Here is a 13,835-nt window from a genome sequence, read left to right as displayed (position 1 = left end):
ACTGTCCCTGATCAGACCATGATTCTCTAAATGCCCATAGATCCTATCTCTAAGAATCTTTTCCAACAGCTTTCCCACCACAGACGTAAGGCTCAATGGTCTATAATTACCCGGACTATCCCTACTACATTTTTTCAACAAGGGGACAATATTCGCCTCCCTCCAATCCTCCAGTACCATTCCCGTGGACAACAAGGACATAAAGATCCTAGCCAGAGGCTCAGCAATCTCTTCCCTTGCCTCATGGAGCAGCCTGGGGAATATTCCATCAGAATATATCCTCTTTTGAGTCAGTATGGGTGGAAGTCAGGAACAGGAAGGGAGCAGTTACTCTATTGGGAGTATTCTATAGGCCCCCTGGTAGCAGCAGAGATACCGAGGAGCAGATTGGGAGGCAGATTTTGAAAAGGTACAAAAATAACAGGGTTGTTATCATGGGTGACTTTAACTTCCCTAACATTGATTGGCACCTGATTAACTCCAAGAGTTTTGACGGGGCAGAGTTTGTTAAGTGTGTCCAGGACGGATTCCTGTCACAGCATGTTGACAGGCCGACTAGGGGGAATGCCATACTGGATCTAGTGGTGTCATGACGATCTGGGCAGCGGTTTGCTGGAGAGAGAAGTGCATGCAAAGCATCCTCAGAAAGGATAGCAGGGAGAGAGGGGCGGTTACAGAACATAGAACTTAATACAGCCCCACAATGTTGTGCCGACTGTATACCAATCCAACAAGAGATGGTGAGATGGAGAGGGAGAGAGACCGTGGGAGAGAGGGGGAGGGGACAGAGAGAGAGAGAGAAATGAGCAGAACTAAAGATGACATTTTCATTTTGATCATTTGCCATCACACGCTATAACAGCCCTCAAATATACAGTATACAAACCAGTTCAGGGTGATGGAGCACATACTTTTCAGGGGACGATACGGATATGTTTTCAGTGAGGATACGGATGATATCCCCTCTGTGGGAGGTGTGTATATGCTGTGGGAGGATATGGCTATGTGCTCTATGGAATGCTATAGAGGCAGATAAGCTCAATGTGAGGGTATGCAGATTTTCTCTCTATGGGAGGATATTATTCTGTACCTGCATATTCTCCCACATATGTTCTGTGTGAGGATATGCAGATTTTCTCTCTACCGGAGGATATTAGAATGTGCTGTCTATGGGAGGATTCGGAGGACATTATTTTGCTTGAGGATATGCAGCTATGCTCTCTGTAGGAGTATATCAATCAGAACATGCTCTTTGGGAAGATATTGGCATTTTCTCTCAATATAAGTAGGTGGGGGATATGCTCTCTAAGGTATGTTGTGGGGAATATACGCTCTATGGGAGGATATGGGCATATGTTCTGAACAAGGATATGGGATATGCTTTCTATGGGAGGATATGGATATGTGTTCTACGGGAGGATATAAGGGATACACATTCTAGAGGAAGATGTGCTCCATGGGACGATATGCAGATATACTACCTTTGGAAGGATATGGGGCATAGGCCCTCTAGCAGACGATATATAGATCTGTTCTCCATGGGAAAACAGGATATTGGGACTCGGATCTCACTGTCCAGCGATAGCCTCTCAAGTCAGCCTAACCCCATACAATTGTATGTGCTTAGAGGAAGTGGATCCCGTGAATTCCTGTCCTGGAACAAACTCCCTGAGCCTTTGATTGACGCACCGTCCCCTGCCCCTACACTGTATCCCACTGCCATCTTCCCGGGCTCACCGTAAGAGGCCAGGTCCAGCTCGGCTGGAACCTGCTGCATCGAGTCGTCACAAAGAAGTCCGTGATGTGAAAAGGTGGCCATCCCTGGACCTAGAAACGATTTCTTTCGAGATTTTTAAAGGAGTGTTCGATATTCTGCTCCCGTTCTTCCTCGGTACCGAGACCCTCTGATCGGCGAACTGCCTCGCACTTTCCCTGTGGGTTAACGAAACGTGTGTTGTTTAGAAGTGGTGCTATTGGACGAAACAAACGGTTACACCAACAAAGTACCCAGGACATCTTTAAGGAGCGGTGTCTCAGAAAGGCAGCGTCCATTATTAAGGACCTCCAGCACCCAGGGCATGCCCTTTTCTCACTGTTACCATCAGGTAGGAGATACAGAAGCCTGAAGGCACACACTCAGCAAATCAGGACCAGCTTCTTCCCCTCTGCCATCCGATTCATAAATGGGTGTTGAACCCATGAACACTACCTCGCTTTTTTTAATATATATTATTTCTATTTTCGCATGGATTCTAATCTATTTAATGTGTATATTGTAATTGATTTACTTATTTTTTATTATTATTATCTTCCTCTGCTATATATATATTATGTACTGCATTGAACTGCTGCTGCTAAGTTAACAAATTTCACGACACATGCCGGTGATAATAAACCTGATTCTGATTCTGAACTAATAATCGGTCCCGATTACATCTGTCATTCAACACTATCCCATCACGCACTCAGCCAGGGAGTGGAACTCCCTCTGCACCATCACATATCACGCTCCCAGGGTCAGGCACAAAGTGATCTCCCTTTACACCATCTGTTCACACACTCCCATGGTTAGACATAGGGTGAAGCTGCCTCTGCACAATCCCATCATACACTCTCCTTTATCCCAATACCACTTTCACTTTCTTCTCCCGCTTCTCTCCATCCCCTCCAGGAATTCCAGCCAGCATAGTCAAAGTCCATCCCGGACATTCCCTCTTCTCCCAACTCCCATTTCCCACCGGACAGAAGATGCTGTACATGCGCCTGAAAGCACGTACCACTAGCCTCAATGGCAGCTTCAACCCCTCGGATTCCTGGACCAATCACTTCCTGCACAGCCCCTTCCCAACTAGACTGCCCACGTTCCCGGATTTAACTCCAATTCCCTCGGTGATTCCGTCGTTACCGCTTCAGCATTTCCGTTTGCTCGACTACAGATTGCACTCCCCTGCTTTTTTACGCTCTTTCCTGTATTTATTATTGCCAATTCGCTCTGTGAGCAACTTCATTGTGACCTGGTGTCGACAAAGTGGTGTTTATTAGCAGATGCACAGGCCCGTGTGTGCACAGTTGCAGCAGCGTCACAGACACAGAGCATCAGATACCTTCCTGCATTGATGTGATGAAATAATCTGCATGGGTGGCATGCAGAGCAAAGTTTTTATCCCTACCCCGGGCCATGTGACAATACTAAACCAATCTGAACAAGACGCCGAAATCTGCGTTACGAGAGGTGATTGATAAGTTTGTGGCCTAAGGTAGAAGGTGTCAATTTTAGAAAATCTAGCACATTTATTTTTCATCATAGTCCCCTCCTGCATTTACACACTTAGTCCAGCGGTCGTGCAGCATACGGATCTTGGACCTCCAGAAAGTGCCCACAGCACCGGTGATTGATAAGTTCGTGGCCCAGGGTAGAAGGACATGAGTTAGTTCTACAGCTCTCGTTACATGCGCATGCAGGTCAAATCTGAGTGATTATGCAGAAACTTTGAAGTTAATAACATCTCCTTCTACCGTGGGACACGAACTTATCAATCACCCATCGTACACTGATAGTTTGTATCATGTATCATGATCGTGAGATAATTTTCTTAAGCTCTCTGGTGTGCGGTTTGCACTCCTGTCCACCGTGCTTTCAGTGAAAGGTGTGGAAGGACACGCCGGGTGAAGTGATGTGAGCACTAGCTCATCTTACAATAAGCCCTCACGTTTTATCGGCGACTCTTGTCAGCTCGTCCATACCACATTCAAACTTCAGTACCATTCACACAAACATTTAGAATTCATTTCACAACTTGCAACTCCTGAAAATCCCGAGCAGCGTCTCTGCAAACAGCCAAGGGTGCGGGGATCTGCTCGGGAGGACCTCAGTTCCCCTGCTACAAAGTGCACATTGTTCCTGAACTCTTTAGGGGATGGGTAGGTTATCTGCTGACCCTCACGGGGACGGGTCCCCCCTCCCCGACACACACACACACACACACACACACACAGAGTCTTACTGGGGTATGGGTCGCTCTCCCTCTCTCACACACACACACACACACACGAGTCTTACTGGGGTATGGGTCGGTCTCTCTCTCTCTCCCTCACACACACACACACACACACACACACACACACACACACACACACATATCACAAAAAAATATGGAAAGAGAGTAGGAGCGAGGCAGGGATGGAGAGGGAGAGACAGAGGGGTTGGAGATGGAAGAGAGGAAGGAAGAAATGAGAGGGGTAAGGTTGGAAAGTTTGATATAAAAGAGGGGCGACAGGAGAAAGAGGTTGTGATGAAAAGGTATAGAGGAACGAGTGTGAGAAAAGGTAGAGGGGAGAGAAAGATCAACAGAGATGGAGAAAGAAAGTGGATGAGGGAGAGATGCAGAGAGAAAGGGAGAAAGGGTAGAGGGAAGGTAGGACAAATCCAGAAAGAGAGGAAGAGAGAGAGAAAGAGGGAGGATCCATGGAGAAAGGGAAGAGGGAAGCGAGGGCAAAGGAAAGTAGATAAAGAGGGATGGAGAGGGAACGGGATTAAGGAGAGATATAGGGAGATAAAGTAGATGAACAGAGAGATGAGGAAGGGGGGATAAAGAGGGGAAAAGAGAGATATCGAGAAGGACTGGAAAGAGAAAGGGAACGATGGGGGCGAGGGACGGGAGGAAAGAAAGACGCAGGTAGAAAAGAGAGGGGAGGAGAGAAAGGGACGAAAGTGCAAGATAAAAAGGGAAAGTATGGGGAGATGGTGGAGGGCGTGAAAGAAAGAAATTCAGAAAGAGAAGTGAAAAGATAAAGGGAAAGAGGGGCGAAGGAGAGAAAGATGAAGAGAGAGAGGAAAGGGGAAGGAAAGAGAGGCAAATCGAGGTGGAGGAGGAGAAAGGGGCGAGAGAGAGATTTAAAGAGGGAGTGTGAGAGGGAGGAAAAAATTGGAGGCAAAAAGTGTGTTAGACGGAGAGGGGTAAATGGGGCGTGGGGAAACAGAGGCTTGCGGTGGAAAATGCGAGGAGCAGGGCAGTAGTTAGAGAGACCGGCGCACGAAGTCAAGAACACTCTGATACTTACCGGCTTTACGTTGAGTCTGTGTCCGAGTGCTCTGCTCTGCCCTCGCTATGTCCCGGGGAGTTATAACCAGCTCCGCACAGTCTCCATATCTCCCAAAGGGGCGTGACTGCCTTGGGTCGTGACAAAGTCTGCCGGACTTTCCATGACACGTTCCTGTTGGAAAAACACACACACACACGCATCAGGAAGAGCGGAAGGTGGGGGAAGCAGGCGGGGGAGGGTCGGCCACGGGTCAGGGGCTGTGAAACCTCTGATTAACTACCTTCTTGCCTCGGTCTTTGTCTTTGGAGCTAAAAATGGGTTAAATCCGCGGGATAGCTGTAGTAGACGGCAGGGGGGCGAGAATGGGGACAGAGAACCCCCGAGTGAGAGAGGGTGGGTAAACGTTATGAAAGCAAAACGAACGGACACCCCCCCCCACCAAAACACACACACACACACACACACAACATACGAATAAGTTTCCGGAATCAGAATCAGGTTTATTATAATCGACAAAAGTTGTGAAATATCCTGTGTTACGGCAGCGTTACTGTGCAAAGACATACAATTACTAGAAGTTACAATAAATAATAACTGTCTACAATAGTCATTGCCTCGGTAAAGCTTCATGAGAGACCCCTCCCACTCACTCCCCACCCCCGAATATTCTTCCCCATCTTCTGTGGAGGTATGGCTACCGACGTAAGCGATTTTAATGAAAGTTATCACTCAGGCTCTGGAGTGCAGGAGTTGGGATACAACTTTACAGCTGCACAAGATATCGGTGATACCGCAATTGAAGTAAAGCTTGCCGGTCTGGTCACCTAGCGATAGGGGGGATGTCATTAAGCTGGAGAGGGTGCAGGAAAGATTTATGCGGACGTCCCCGGAATGGGGGGTGGGCTCGAGTTATAAGGAGAGGCTGGGTAGACTGGTACTATTTTCCCTAGAGTGAAGGAGGCTGAGGAGTGACTTAAAAGAGGTTTATAAAACCATAGGGGGCAGAGATAAGGACCCAAGGGAGCTGGTGTAAGATGAGAGGGAAAGGTTTAAAGGGAATCTAAGCGGCAACTTTTTCCACACAGAGAACGGTGGCCATTTGGAAAGAGCTGCCTGAGGAAGTGTTTGAGGCTGGCACAATAACAATGTGGATAGGAAGGGTTTAAAGGGAATTCGTACATTTGCAGACAAATGGGACAAGCCACTGCAGGCAACTTGGGCTGCATAGACCAGTTGGGCCAAATGGCCTCTTTCTGTGCTCTATGACTATATGATCATAGTTTCATATTAGAAACATAGAAACATAGAAAACCTGCAGTACAATATAGGCCCTTCAGCCCTCAAAGTTGTGCCGAACATGTCCCTACCTTAGAAATTACTAGGCCTACCCATAAGCCTCTATTTTTCTAAGCTCCATGTACCTATCCAAAAGTCTCTTAAAAGACCCTATCATATCCACCTTCACCACCGTTGCCGGCAGCCCATTTCATGCACTCACTACTCTGTGTAAAAAACTTACCCCTGACATCTCCTCTGTACCTACTCCCTAGCACCTTAAACCTGTGTCCTCTTGTGGCAACTATTCAGCCCTGGGAAAAAGCCTCTGACTATCTACATGATCACTGCCTCTCATCATCTTATTTACCTCTATCAGGTCACCTCTCATCCTCCATCGCTCCAAGGAGAAAAAGCCGAGTTCACTCAACCTGTTTTCATAAGGCATGCTCCCCAATCCAGGCAACATCCTTGTAAGTACCCTCTGCATCCTTTCTATGGCTTCCACATCCTTCCTGTAGTGAGGTGACCAGAACTGAGAACAGTACTCCAAGTGGGGTCTGACCAGGGTCCTATAAAGCTGCAACATTACCTCTCGGCTCCTAAATTCAATTCCATGATTAATGAAGGCCAATACACCATACGCCTTCTTAACCATAGAGTCAACCTGCGCAGCTGCTTTGAGTGTCTCCCCCGTGTATCCTGAAGTAATATTCTCTCCCTTAACTCTTAACTCTTCCTCTCTAGTTCTCCCCCCGCCCACCTGCACAAGCAAGGCGTAACTTACAGCAGCCAATTTGATATGAGATAGAAAAGAAAGTCCTCTAGCCTTCCAGCCTGTTCCACATCCAACTGTATATTAGCTGATCATCCAACTTTCGACTCCGGGTCCAAACTTCTCATGTAACTTGATCCCCAGCATCTGAACAACATTTTATCTCCTTATTGTGTGTGTGTGTGTGTGTGTGTGTGTGTGTGTCCTTTTTCGCTGTGACCCCATGGGTTTCCTCTAGGAGGTAGTGCTATTCCTTTCACATCTCTGAAAAGATGAGTGGTGTGGGTGGGTTAATCTGCCGATGTGAATTGCCCTCCTAGTGTGTGGGTGAGAGGTAGGATCCGAGGGGAGTTAGTGGGACTTTGGAGGGTTGGGGATGAATGAAAACAAAACAGGTGGGGTTAGTGAGATGGGTGGTTGAGGATTAGCAGAAAACTAAAAGGTCAAATGACCTGATTACACAAATATCTTCTTATCACTCTCTTGTGTTCCCTGGAGTTGAATTACCTGACCATTAGGAACACAGTTCGTGCATCTAATCTGTCCCATCCAAGAACAAACTTATCCAAACTCTTCTCACATTCTTCTAAACATGTATTGAACACTTCCTGAGCAACACACAGTACAGGGACAGATCACAACAACACCATCTCCACACACACACACACACACACACACACACACACACACACACACACACACACACACACAAACACACACACACACATACACACACACAAACACATGCACACTCTAACACACACATAGACCATCACTGGGGGAAGGGATCTCTCTCATTCTCTCTCTCTCTCTCTCTCTCTTTCTCACTCACTCTCACACGCACACACACACTGACACACTCACACATTCTAACACACATAGACCATCACTGGGGGAAGGGTCTCATTCTCTCTCTCTCTCTATTTCTCTTTCTCACTCACTCTCTCACACACACACACACACACACACACACACACACACACATGCACACACAGACTGACACACGTAGACCATCATTGGGGGATAGGTCTCTCTCATTTCCTCTCTCTCTCTCTCTCTCATACACACACACACACACTCACACATTCTAACACACACATAGACCATCATTGGGGGAAGGGTCTCTCTCATTCTGTCTGTCTGTCTCTCTCATTCTGTCTCTCTCTCTCTCTCTCTCTCTCTCTCTATCTTACACACACACTCTCTGTACTCTCTACGAAGCGATTCATCGAATTTACAACAACACAGGTACTGCGAAATGCACCGACATCGTCATCTCTGACTGGAGGCCTGTGACTAGTGGAGTACTGTGGGGATTGGTGCTGGGTCTGTTGTTGTCTGTCATTTATATCAATGACCTGCGTGACAATGTGGTTAACTGGATTGGCAAATTTGTGGATGACACCAAGATTGGGGTAGTGGACAGTGAGGAAGACTATTAGAGATTGCAGTGGGATCTTGACCAGCTGGAAAAATGAGCTGAAAAATGGTAGATGAAATTTAATGCAGACACATGTGAGGAGTTTCACTTCAGTGAATGATGGAACACTGAAGACTCCAGTAAAACAAAATGAGCTGGGAACACAGGTCCATTATTCACTGCAACTCACACAAAATGCTGGAGAAACTCAGCAGGCCAGGCAGCACCTATGGAAAAAAGTACAGTTGATATTTTGGGTGCGTTGCTCAGATTTCCAGCATCTCTAGATTTTCTCTTGTTTGTGATCCCGTTATTCATTGAAAGTGGTGGCACGGGCAGAGAGAATCATTAAGAAAGCCCTTTACACATTGCCCTTCATAAATCAAAGTACTGAGTGCAGGAGTTGAGTTGTTCTGTTGAATAAGACATTGGTGAAGCATAATTTGGAGAATTGTGTACAGTTCGGGTCACCTACCTGCAGGAAAGATATAAAATAGGTTGAAAGAATGCAGAGAAAAATGACAAACATGTGGCCAAGACTGGGAGACCTGAGTTATAAGGGAAGATTAAATAGACAAGACTTCATTCCTCAGGAAGGAAGTAAAAGATCAAGGGGAGATTTGATAGAAGTATACAAAATTATGTGGGGTATAGACAGGCTTTTTCCACTGATGTTGGGTGAGACTACAACTGGAAGTCATAGGTTAAGAGTGAAAGGTGAAATGTTTAAAGGGAACATGAGGGGAAACTTCTTCAGCTCAGAGGGTCGTGAGAATGTGGAATGAGCTGCCAGTGCGAGTTTGATTTTAATATTTAAATTTGGATAGGCACATGGATACCTATCGACTCGAAGAGAGAGAGAGCTACGCATGGCCTGGGGAGAAAAGTTTAGCAAAAGGACCATTTCACGGGGCTTGGCGCATTACAATAATGGGTATGACTGCGAGGCCAGTTTTCAGTTCTGGGTGTCAGATGTGGGATGTCCGGGAGACTTCCAGCCTCCCTGATGGCCACCAGGTGCATCAAGCTGCAGCTCCTTAGAGACAGTGTTAGAGAACTGAAGATGCAGCTCGATGACCTTCAACTTGTCAGGGAGAGTGAGGAGGTGATAGACAGGATCTACAAGCAGGTAGGCACCCCGGTGCCACAGGAGACAGATAAGTGGGTGACCGTCAGGAGAGGGAAGGGAGGACATCAGGTAGTGAGAGCACCCCTGTGGATGTGCCCCTTAACAATAAGTACTCCATTTTGAGTGCTGTTGGGGGGATGATCTACTTGGGGGAAGCAACAGTGGCTGTGCCTCTGGCACAGAGTCTGGCCCTGTGGCTCAGAAGGGTAAGGAATGGAAGAGGATGGCAGCAGTAATAGGGGACTCTATAGTTAGGGAGACAGATAGGTGATTCTGTGGGCGCAAAAAAGAAACAAGGATGGTAGTTTGCCTCCCAGGTGCCAAGGTTCGTGATGTTTCTGAGCACATCCACAATATCATGAAATGGGAGGGTCGAGGTACATATTGGTACCAGCGGCATAAGTAGAAAAATGGTGGAGGTCCTGAAAGCGGAATACAGGGAGTTAGGAAGGAAGATGAGAAGCAGGATCTCAGATTGCTGCCTGTGCCACGCAACAGTGAGTATACAAATAGAATGAGGTGGAGGATAAATGTGTGGCTGAAGGATTGGAGCTGTACAAAAAGGATGGGTTGCACTTGAATCCAAGGGGGACTAATAAGCTGGCAGGGAGGTTTGCTAATGCTGTTGGGAGGGTTTAAATGAGATTTGCAGGGGGGTGGGAACTGATGTGAAGAGGCAGAGGATGGGGAGGTTGGAACACAAGTAGAGACAGCTTGTAAGGAGTTTGTGAGGAAGAATAGGCAGATGTTAGAGCAAAGGTGCACTCAGCCTGATGTGTTAAGATGTGTCTATTTTAATGCAAGGAGTATCATTAATAAGGTGGATCAACTTCGAGCATGGATCAATATGTAGAACCGCGACATCATTGCGGAGACTTGGATGTCTCAGGAGCAGGAATGACTGCTGAGTGTGTCAGGCTTTAGATGTTTCAAAAACAACAGAGAGGAAGGCAAAAGAGGTGGGGGCATGGCATAGTGTCACGGCTTCGGAAAAAGAGAAAGTCATGGAGGGATGGTTTACTGAGTCAATATGGGTGGAAGTCAGAAACAGGAAAGGGGCAATAACTCTACTGGGTGTTTTCTCTCAACCTCCCCCCCCCCAAATAGTAACAGGGATATTGAGAAGCAGATAGGGAGGCAGGTAATAATAGGGTTGTTGTGATGGGAGAGTTTAACTTTCTTAATATTGATTGACATCACCTTAGCACAAGCATTTTAGATGGGGTGGAGTTTGTTAGATATGCTCAGGAAGGTTTCCTGATGCAATATGTAGACATGCCAACTAGACGAGAGACTGTACTTGATCTGGTATTGGGAAATGAAGCTGGTCAGGTGTCAGATCTCTCAATGGGAGAGCATTTTGGAGGTAGTGACTACAACTCTATCTCCTTCACCATAGTGCTGGAGAGGGATAGGAACAGACAATTTGGGAAAACATTTAACTGGGGTGGGGGAAATATGCTATTAGGCAAGAACTTGGGAGCAGATGGTCTCAGGGAAATGAAAGGCAGAAATGTGGCAAATATTCAGGGAACCTTTGCATGGAGTTCTGCATAGGGATGTTCCACTGAGGCAGAGAAAGGATGATAGAGAATGGTGTAGAAAGTATGTTGAAAATCTAGTTAAGAAGAAAAGAAAAACTTACAAAAGGTTCAAGAAAGTAGGTACTGTTAGAACTCTAGAAAATTACAAGGTTGCTAGGAAGGATCTTAAAAATGGAATTAGGAGAGTTGGAAGGGGCTGTGATAAGGCCTTGGTGAGCAGGATTAAGGAAAACCTAAAAGCATTCTACTTTAAGGTTTTCTATTTGTGAAGAGCAAGAGGATGAGCCGTGTGAGAACAGGACCAATCAGGTGCGATAGTGGAAAAGCGAGCATGAAACTGGAGGAGGCGGCAGATGTACTTAATGAATACTTTGCTTCAGTATTCACCAGGGAAAAAGACCTTGGCATTTATGGGGATGACCTACAGCTGACTGAAATGCTTGAGCATATAGAAATTAAGAAAGAGGATGTGCTGGAGCTTTTGAACAGCATTAAATTGGACCAGATAAGATATACCCCAGGCTACTGAGAAGCGAGGGAGGAGATTGCTGAGCCTCCTGTGATGTTCTTTGCATCATCAGTAGGGACAGGAGAAGTACCAGAGGAGTGGAGGGTTGCAAATGTTGTTCCCTTGTTCAAGAAAGGGAGTAGAAGTAACCCAGGAAATTATAGGCCAGTGAATCTGACTTCAGTTGTGGGCAAGTTGTTGGAGAAGATCCTGAGAGACAGTATTTATGAACATTTGGAGAGACATAACCTGATTAGGGATGGTCACCATGGCTTTGTCAAGGGGAGGTCCTGCCTTATGAGCCTGATTGAATTCTTTGAGAATGCAAGAAAACACATTGATGAAAGTAAAGCAGCAGATGTAGTGTATATGGATTTCAGTAAGGCATTTGGTAAGGTTCCCCATGCAAGGCTCCTTCAGAAAGTAAGGAGGCATGGGATCCAAGGAGACCTTGCTTTGTGGATCCAGAATTGGCTTGCCCACAGAAGGCAAAAGATGGTTGTAGAGGTTCGTATTCTGCATGGAGATTCACAGAGATCTGTTCTGGAACCCCTCCTCTTTGTGATTTTTATAAATGACTTAGATGAAGAAATAGAAGGGTGGGTTAGTAGTTTTCTGATGACACAAAGGTTGGGGGGAATGTTGTGGATAGTCTAGAGGGTTGTCAAAGGTTACAGCAGGACATTGTTAGGATGCAGAACTGGGCAGAGAAGTGGCAAATGGAGTTCAACCCAAAAAATTGTGAAGTTGTTCATTTTGTTAGGTTAAATTTGAAGACAGAATATAATATAAATGCTAAGATCTTGGGGTCAGTGCCCATAGAACACAAAGGTGTTGCACAGGTTGATTGTGTTGTTAAGACCGGGTATGGTGTAATGGCCTTCATCAACCATGGGATTGAGTTCAAGAGCCGTGTGGTAATGTTACAGCTATGTAAGACCTTAGTTAGACCCCACTTGGAGTACTGTGTTCAGTTCTGGTCACCTCACTACAGGAAGGATGTGGATACTATAGAGAGAGTGCAGAGGAGATTTACAAGGATGTTGCCTGGACTGGAGGGACTACCTTATGAGAACAGGTTGAATGAACTTGGCCTTTTCTCCTTGGTGCAATGGAGGATGAGGGGTGACCTGATAGAGGTGTATAAGATGATGAGGGGCATTGATCGTGTGGATAGTCAGAGGCTATTTTCCCAGGGCTGAAATGGCTAACATGAGGGGGCATAGTTTTAAGGTGCTTGGAAATATTTACCGAGGGGATGTCAGGGGTAAGTTTTTCACACAGAATTGATGTGTGGAATGGCTGCCAGCTGTGGTGGAGGAAGAGGATACAATAGACTCTTTTAAGAGCCTCTTAGATAGGTACATGGGCTTAGAAAAATAGGGCACTATGTGCTAGGGAAATTCTAGGCAGTTTCTCGAGTAGGTTACATGGTCAACACAACATTGTGGCCGAAAGGCCTGTAATGTGCTGTAAATTTCTATCTTCTATGATAGCAAGGGCATGAAGGGCTATGGTCTGGTTGCAGGTCAATGGGACTGGGCAGCTTAAATGGTATGGCACAGAATAGATGGGCTAAGGGTCTGTTTATAGGCTGTACTTTTCTATGACTCCATGACATGAGGGAGTCCGCTCTTACTTCATGTCTCCCTCTCAGTTCTCCTTCTGAAAACCAGTGTTCTGTGTGTACAATCATATATCTCGCTCCCTCCATCCCCCTCTCTCCCTCTCTCCTTTCTCCCTGTCTCCCTCTCTTCCTCTCTCTCCAACTTCCAGCATGGAGGCGCGGGAGAAAAAGAGAAAAGACAGCTAACGCTGGAGCCATGTGCAGACAGCTGAAAGAGTCAGCATTTCGAATGCACCTGTGGATGGCAAAGGGGAGGACCACAGTCAGCCTCTCGGCCAAGACCCTTCACAGAAAGTGCCGGTTGGCGATCCTGGCAGTCGTTCGAGTTTTAGTTGCCGGAAGGGTGGCGGTGAGCACAGAAGACATGGAGCATTGGGCTGTGGCCACAAGACAACAAATTTCACGACATGTAATAAACACGATTCTGATTTATTTTAGTCTATTATATCTAAAGTGTTTAGCAGAGGCAACATTGTGAAATTGACAAACATATTGCCAGGCCTTGAGGGCCTGA

The 13,835-nt window shown here is 46.3% G+C and overlaps 1 protein-coding gene and 1 long non-coding RNA gene across 2 annotated transcripts in view; one reads left to right on the top strand and one right to left on the bottom strand.

The window, feature by feature from the left end:
• LOC140201704 (protein C-ets-1-like) overlaps positions 1-5,456 on the bottom strand; it is a 24,791-nt gene extending 19,335 nt beyond the window's left edge. Inside the window, exons 1-3 of the mRNA XM_072266251.1 lie at positions 5,324-5,456; positions 5,062-5,214; positions 1,738-1,932 (exon numbers count right to left, since the gene is read on the bottom strand). Of these exons, the coding sequence (XP_072122352.1) occupies positions 1,738-1,819 (82 nt within the window). The 5' untranslated portion in view covers positions 1,820-1,932; positions 5,062-5,214; positions 5,324-5,456. The remainder of the gene's footprint in view (positions 1-1,737; positions 1,933-5,061; positions 5,215-5,323) is intronic.
• Positions 1-13,835, top strand: part of LOC140201706 (uncharacterized) — a 23,397-nt gene extending 9,562 nt beyond the window's left edge. Inside the window, exons 2-3 of the long non-coding RNA XR_011886942.1 lie at positions 6,698-6,791; positions 13,471-13,835. This is a non-coding gene — a long non-coding RNA (uncharacterized lncRNA). The remainder of the gene's footprint in view (positions 1-6,697; positions 6,792-13,470) is intronic.

This window comes from Mobula birostris, chromosome 8 (assembly GCF_030028105.1).
Source record: "Mobula birostris isolate sMobBir1 chromosome 8, sMobBir1.hap1, whole genome shotgun sequence".
NCBI lineage: Eukaryota > Metazoa > Chordata > Chondrichthyes > Myliobatiformes > Myliobatidae > Mobula > Mobula birostris.
This window is presented reverse-complemented; position numbering and strand designations above follow the sequence as displayed.